The sequence below is a fragment of the Vitis riparia genome, chromosome 17, assembly GCF_004353265.1.
Source record: "Vitis riparia cultivar Riparia Gloire de Montpellier isolate 1030 chromosome 17, EGFV_Vit.rip_1.0, whole genome shotgun sequence".
In the NCBI taxonomy this organism is placed as follows: Eukaryota; Viridiplantae; Streptophyta; class Magnoliopsida; order Vitales; family Vitaceae; genus Vitis; species Vitis riparia.
The window spans coordinates 3,121,727-3,129,566 of NC_048447.1; the positions used below are offsets into that span (position 1 = coordinate 3,121,727).

At 46.1% G+C, this 7,840-nt stretch overlaps 2 protein-coding genes across 2 annotated transcripts; both read right to left on the bottom strand.

Moving 5' to 3' along the window:
- Positions 1-269: 269 nt before the first annotated feature.
- Positions 270-3,353, bottom strand: LOC117934367. Its single transcript, XM_034856010.1, has one exon. It carries the CDS (start codon positions 3,351-3,353, stop codon positions 270-272), a length of 3,084 nt encoding a protein of 1,027 aa, XP_034711901.1.
- A 180-nt stretch (positions 3,354-3,533) lies between these two features.
- On the bottom strand, positions 3,534-5,279 carry LOC117904006. Its single transcript, XM_034816537.1, has one exon. The coding sequence runs from the start codon at positions 5,277-5,279 to the stop codon at positions 3,534-3,536; it is 1,746 nt and encodes a 581-aa protein (XP_034672428.1).
- Between the last annotated feature and the right edge of the window lie 2,561 nt (positions 5,280-7,840).

Sequence of the window (7,840 nt, forward strand, 5' to 3'; positions counted from 1 at the left end):
AGCAAGTTGATGACATGTACTTATTCGGCTACCGCTGCTGTATGAAGAAACATGGCATCAAACGGGACGTTCCTTCAATTCCTCCGGGTGAATTGGAGAAGCTGCGCAGCAAACCTGCTCAATGAGAGTCTTTTCCTTTTGTAAAAGAAAATCTGCTATCTTCTTTCTGTACTTTTGTAGTCCGGAGGCCTTTTTGTATATGATTTGTTTCATAAGTATCAATAAAGTATACTTTGTTCATTTTGTATTCCTACCTTGTGCCTCTTCTTTCATTGGTAATACTGCTTTAGATTAGATACATTCCATGTTCGCTGCAATGGGGTTCCATCTAACTTCTGTAGATAATAGGCTCCATTTTCACTTGTTTTAGATACTATGTAGGGGTCTTCCCAATTGGCTTGGAGCTTTCTTGCCCCTATATCAGCAGTATTTTCAAAAACTTTTCTAAGGACTAGCGTACCATTTTTGAAGCTTCTGGGCTTTACTTTGCGATTGTAGTGAGCCGATGCCCTTTGTTGATAGTCTGTCATCCGGATGGCTGCAGCTTCTCTTGTTTCGTCCGCCCAGTCCAAATTTCTTCCTAATTCTGCATTTGCATCATCCTGCCTTCCTGCTTCGGTTCGGATAGTGGGTAGCCCAATTTCGGTGGGAATGATTGCGTCCATTCCGTATGCGAGGGCGAAGGGAGTATTTCCTGTTGGACGTCCGGGTGTGGTTCGATAAGCCCATAGGACGCCGGGTAGCTCCTCCACCCATTTTCCTTTGGCTTGCTCGAGTCTTTTCTTCAAGGCAGTGACTAGAGTCTTGTTTGTGGCCTCTGCTTGCCCATTACTTTGAGGATAGCGTGGTGTAGAATATGAATTCCGGATGTTGAGTTCCGAACAGAAATTTCGAAAAATCTTGCTATCAAATTGTGGACTGTTGTCTGCTATGATTGTTTGGGGAATTCCGAAGCAACAAATGATGTTCTTCCATACGAATTTGGTGACATCTTTATCTTTGATGCTAGCATATGCTTCAGCTTCTACCCATTTACTGAAGTAGTCTATGGCGACAAGTAGGAATTTCTTCTGGGCAGGTGCGGCTGGTAGAGGTCCTACTATGTCCATGCCCCACTGCGCAAAGGGCCAGGGTCCTGAGATTGTTTTCAATTCTCGCGATGGCATATGTGGTATGGGGGCGTGCCTTTGACATTTGTCGCATTTTCTGACGTATGCTGCCGCGTCTTTTTTCATCGTAGGCCAGTAATAACCTTGCGAATGGGCTCTATGTGCCAGTGATCGCCCTCCAGCATGATTTCCACATACTCCCTCATGCAATTCAGCTAATACATAAAGTACTTCTGAATGTTTCAGACATCTGAGGTAGGGGCCTGTAAAGGATCGCTTGTACAGGTGCCCTTCAACCAAGGTGAAGCGGGCGGCTTGCACCCGGATCTTATGCGCTTGCTTAGATTCTTCAGGCAGGGTGCCCGTCCGGAGGTATTCAATGATATCTTTCATCCAACCCTCGTCATCCGTTTCGTCTGCCTTAATGGCGTTGCAAGTGGAGGCTTCCGTGATGGAAGGTTTGGCTTGTACATATATAGGCAATAGTATTGCTTCCTTGGTGGGAAGGGAGGCAGCTATACCTGCCAGGGCGTCGGCACGCGAATTTTCGGTCCGCCTGATTTTTTCAATTGTCCACTCGGTGAACCGCTGCAAAGTATCTTTTACTTTGTTTAAGTATTGTGTCATGCGCTCATCTTTGGCTTCGTATTCGTTTTGAACGTGTCTTACCACGAGTTGGGAATCACTATAGACTCGAAGCCTGGAGACGGATAGAGCCAGGGCGAGATCCAATCCGGATAGGATGGCCTCATATTCCGCTTCATTGTTAGAGGCGTGGAACCCCAGCCGGATGGCTTGCTCCAACTGTTCTCCGGTTGGGGATTGCAGGAGGAGCCCTATTCCGGAGCCGGATGACCGTGAGGCTCCATCAACCCGTAATGTCCACCATTGTTTTTCACTTGGTTCGTCATGTTGGACGGGCCTTCGAGAGTATTCCAACACGAAGTCAGCCATTACTTGGCCTTTTATGGACAATCTGGGCTGGAACTCTATTCCAAATTCACTCAATTCTATGGCCCATTGAAGCATTCTCCCGGTTAGGTCCAGCTTGTGTAAGATATTGCGAAGGGGTTGGTCAGTTAATACGACCACTGGGTGTGCTTGGAAATAGGGGCGGAGTTTCTGGGCGGCACTTCGAAGAGCTAAGGCCGTTAATTCCATCTTTGAATATCTGGTTTCTACATCTACTAACGCTCTGCTGATGTAGTAGATGGGTTTCTGCTCCTTGGGCGATGGGCAGCGGAATAAGACAGCGCTAATTGCCCACTCTGAGACAGCCAGGTACATATACAATTTTTCTCTGGGGATGGGGCTGCTTAGGATGGGTGGTTGCATGAGGCGTTGCTTGATTTTTTCAAAAGCGTTTTGACAGCTGTCTGTCCATCCGCTTGGTCCTGCTTTGCGGATTGCCAGGAAGAAGGGTTGTAGCTCATCGGTGAAACGGGCTATAAAACGCCCTAGGGCGACGAGCTTGTCTGTGAGGCGCTGCAATTCCTTCTTGTTCCTGGGGGGTGACGTTTCTACGACTGCCTTGACTTGATCTGGGCTCACCTCTATCCCCCTTTGACTGACCATAAAGCCCAGGAATTTCCCAGCACTTATGCCAAAGGCGCACTTGGAAGGATTCAACTTTATGTCGAACTTCCTTAAGAGGTGAAAAACTTCTTGTAAGTGGAGAACATGCTCCTCACGAGTTTTGCTTTTAACCACGATGTCATCAATATATACCTCTACTGTGCGGCCAATTAGAGGTTTGAATATCTTTGTCATCAGTCTTTGATAAGTGGCGTCAGCGTTTTTGAGACCAAATGGCATGACTTTGTAACAGTAAAGTCCGTGTGGCGTTATGAAGGCTGTTTTTTCTTGATCATCTGGAGCCATGGGGATTTGGTGATATCCGGAGAAAGCGTCCAGGAAGGAGAGCATCCCTTGCCCAGCGGTGGAATCCACAATCTGATCTATTCGTGGCAAAGGGAAACTGTCTTTTGGACATGCTTTATTGAGGTTGGTATAGTCGACGCAGACCCGCCATTTGCCTTCCTTCTTGGGTACCACTACTACATTTGCTAACCAGTCCGGATATTCCACTTCTTTGATGAATCCGGCTTCCAGTAGTTTGTCAATCTCCGTGCGGATGATTTTTTGTCTATCCGGGTGAAAACGTCTAACCCTTTGCCGGATGGGTTTTGCCGCTGGTAAAACGTTAAGCTTATGTGAGACTATCGAGGGGTGAATTCCCTTCATATCAGAGTGTGCCCATGCGAAAACGTCATGGTTTTGCCGGAGGACGTCTTGGATGTTCTGGGTTTCTTCGGGCGTTAAAAGGGAACTGATATGAGTAAGATGAGAATCTTCTTCTGAAATTTGGATTGTTTGTAAGGGATCTGCTACCGGGGGATCTCTGTCCGCTGGACACAGTGACTGCTATTGGTCGAGTGCATGGGTGGACTCGGGGAGGGGTTCATTCTCCCGACCGGTCCATGCTTCTTTTGCTATCTGGTAGCATTGGCGAGCGGCTAGCTGGCTGCCATATAGGTTGATTTGCCCATCTTCAGTGAGAAAGCTTACCATCTGATGATATGTGGAGGGGATGGCTTTCATGCAGTGTAACCATGTGCGTCCCAAGATAACATTGAAGGGTGATAGATCTTGTACTACCGAAAATTGAACGTTGAGAGTGACTGGGCCAGCTTGGACTGGCAACACAATGTCTCCCAACGAGATAGTTGATGCCCCGTTGAATCCGGATAAAACCCTTCCAGGGTTTTCGAGACCGACTAAGTTGTGTCCCATGTGGCTTATGACTGATGCTTGCACCAGATCGGCTGAGCTGCCTGGGTCAATTAGGATGCGTCTTACGTCAAATTTGTCTATCCCCAAGGATAGAATGAGGGCATCATGGTGCGGACGTAATATCCGCGTGGGGTCTACTGGAGGAAAAGTGATTGTCCCGTCTATGGGGTTAAGGCTCCCTTCGGTTATCCCAGGCCGGATGGAGTTGATACGCTCACGCACCATCGCTTCGCGTAACAACTTCTGCCTTTTCCGCTTGGAATTGAGCTCTTCATCCGATGGGCCTCCATTAATGTAGTTTATGACGGCTTTGGGGGCGGCTGGAGCCACGGGGGCTCCAGAGTCGCGGCCCCGGGAGACGTCTCCATCTCTAGCATCTGAGCGGAGGTATTGCCTTAAATGTCCCGCCTTTATAAGTCTTTCCACCAAATATTGGAGGCTTCTGCACGTCTCCATTGTATGGCCATGCTCCTTATGGTAAGCGCATTTTTTGCTATGATCTCTCCTGGATGGATCCGATCCGAGGGGTCTGGGCCACCTGAAATCGGACATGCTCTGGATCATAGGGAGAAGCTTCTCATAAGTTATAGAGAGTGGTGTGAGGGGTGGTATTTCCGGGCGGCTTGGCCCTTCTTGCCTTCGATTGGATGGCCTTGGCCTGTCCGGAGGTTTAGTGCTTCCCTCTGTACTACCCTTGGACGACTGTCCGGCAACCAATACTTGCTGGGTGGCTGCCCGTACGTCATCTTCAAGCATTGAGTATTTGTTTGCACGTCGAAACAAGTCGTCCATCGTCACAGGAGGCTTTTTAGCTAATGACTCAAAAAATGGAGTGCCTGGACAGATGCATCGCTTGAAGATCTGTAGGACAGCGTCCATGCTGCAAGCTTCCACTTGTAGGATAGCTTGGCCAAATCGTTTCACGAATTCCCTCAAGGATTCATTATCCTTCATTTTTATATTTTGTAAGGTGCTGATGTTTTGCTTATGCCGAGCGAAACATAGGTATTGTCCCACGAAAGCTTCTGAAAGGTCTCTGAAATTATCTACCGAGTTAGGAGGTAGGCGATGGAACCATGAAAGAGCTTGTCCTTGTAGACTGGCAGGGAATACTTTGCACAGCAGCGGGTCGTTGCCTATATCGAGGGTCATGAGCTGCCGATAATGCATGATATGGTCGAAGGGGTCACTGCACCCATCGTACGTGGAGAACTTTGGCACGAGAAACCCCCTTAGGGGCTCGTAATGAATGATATGAGAGCAGAAAGGCGTGGAGAGCATGTCATCCAGCCTTTTGCTAATGGAGCCCATGGGTGGCTCGCTCAGGAGATTTTTCCCAATGGTTCGTACCGCTTGGTGCGGTGGAACGTTCTGCATCATGGGGTGACCAAGGGGTCACGGTGCGAGAGAACGTTCTGTGGTATGGGGGTGACCGTAGGGTCATGGTGCACTCCCCCTGTGGTGGTCATCGGTGGCTTGGGCCTGCTAGTTTGCTGGGGACCCAGTCTCGCGCGCATGGCGCCCGACAACTGGGATCTTCTGTCACGTCGTCTTTTTGACGAGAAGTGGGTGGAGTCTGAGCTTTCTTCACGGGGAGCTCGAGGCATAGGTGTGTGTGGCTCATGCGGCCTAGCGCTGCGTGTTTCAGGGATTGCTCCCACTGTTCCAGGGTAAATTGACTCCAGATGAGGCCTTGAGTTGGCCACTTGGCCCTTGGAGTGCTGATGACGGGGAATTCCTGTCGACGATGCCTGGATACGTAATATTGCATTTTCTTCTCTTAACCTTGTCGTCTCCTGGAGGAGAGTTTGTAGTTGTCGCTCACTCGCTAACTGCCTTCTTTCGATGGCTTGGCGCCATTCAGAATTATCTTCCTCTCTTCTATCAGATGAATGACTTTGGGAAGGCGTAGCCATTTTTGCTAGTTACTGAATCAGCGAAAAAGTTTCCCATAGACGGCGCCAATGTTGAGGCCTCGTACTCTCAGCAATCCACGTAGTTGCCCAATGGATGGACATATGATCTCAACCAATGTAAATCCCTGATTCAGCTGTTCCTACAAAAGGCGTCCGGACGGGGTGTCCGGACACACCCTCCGATGGTTTTGTCAGCCATGGAAAGAGAGATAAAAGCAGATGGCACAGTTGGCCTTTTACTAGGTATTGAGAAGCTTACCTCCCCTTTGCGCGAAGGTTCATATATATAACCTTTAGAAACTCTCTCTCCTCCATAAATGATGGAAGGCTTTTTGGTTTGCCATGATGCCACTAGGTGGTGGTAGGGACATCCTCATCCTACGAACAGCTGTCAGAGATCGTGGGAAGTGACTTGCTGTCACTTCTGTCTTTTCACTCTGCAGGCATCGGAATATGATCTGTGACAGGATGTCAGAATGACGTAGTGAGGCATGCTTGGCTTGGCCAGTGATCCGGATGAGCATATCCGAGTGGAATATGAAAGGTCGCCAGATGAGTAATGGCGGTGGTCCGGATAGGAAGTCTTTGCGAGTTCCGTGTGCTCCTTATCTCAGGGGTCCGGATAGGAAAGCGCGTCACGTATACTCTTGGGGAAATCGGGATGTGGATACTCCGAGTAGGATCACGTGCCACGTATCGTCAGGGGATGTGTGCCACGTGTCATCAAGGATGGATCCCTACAATATGGGCATTGGGAAGAAAGTACCGAACTACCCTCATGGTTTCACATGCAGTAGACATTAAGAGCTACGACAAGATGCGTATAAGGAACGAATCTCGAAGTGGAATCTCGTCCTATCATATCAATAGAGGGCGTTAGGCGGATCAACTCATAACACAAATCTACCTAACCAATCATAAGCACCATGCAGTCTCCAATGTTTGATTTCCAATATGCCACTTCTCTAAAAGAAAGTTGACTCACTCGGCCAATTAAGAGTTAGCTAGAAAAGGTTATAAAGAAAAACAATGAACAAGAGAAAAGGTAGATCTTGATCATGGATCTATTTATCATAAAGAGATTCGATCAAGGCACCCATCAATAGAGGAGGGGCGATACTTAGAAGTTAGCTAGTGACCTGAATAGTTAATGGATCATTGCATCCACGAAGGTTGAGCACCAACAAAACCTATAAAACATTATTTTCACTAATTTTTATCATGTGATCAATGTAACATAAATAAGTTGATCAAAATTTGCATCACATACTACAATGAATACTATAGAAGCAAATCAACCAATAAATTGATTCATATATTTTTAAATAAATATATAATATAAATGTCCTAAAATTTCTAAAATTTTACATCACATACCACTACAAGCATCGAAAGTCTTTGCAAGTATCGAAGAAGCAAGTAGCAAATGACATTTTGATATGGACACATCTTTCAAGGATGGACGTGAGAAGCATGCACCTATGAGACCAAAATTGCTGTTGTCAGGATCAGGTGGAGTCTCACCAAACTGCCAGGGGCCCACCAGCTGATTTGCAATTAAAGTTCACCCTCTCTCACCACCGACTTCCCAACATCACCCTCGCCTCTCACAATCATTATTTCCATTCCATGTAACTTATGATATTATTCCGATTTATTTCTCCAAAAATATTTTTTATTATCATTTTACATGCAGGGCATTTAAGGAATTCCCACCATATTTTAATTTTTTTTCTTTACCATCTTTCATCAAGACTCAATTAAAATTTTAACTCCCCACTTTTTTCTTGTGTCTTATTCATTTAGGTCAACTTTGGTTCCGAAAATTTCGACGAGAAAATATAAAAGAAAAATAAAATTAAAAAAATAGAAAATAGATTAAAAATTGATAAATTATTTTTATCTACCATTTTAAATTCATTTTACTTATTAACTCATTGATATAAAGATTAAATAATTTAAAATTTTATAAGTTTTTAACTAGTTTTAATTATATATGATTTTCTTTGATATTTTTAATAA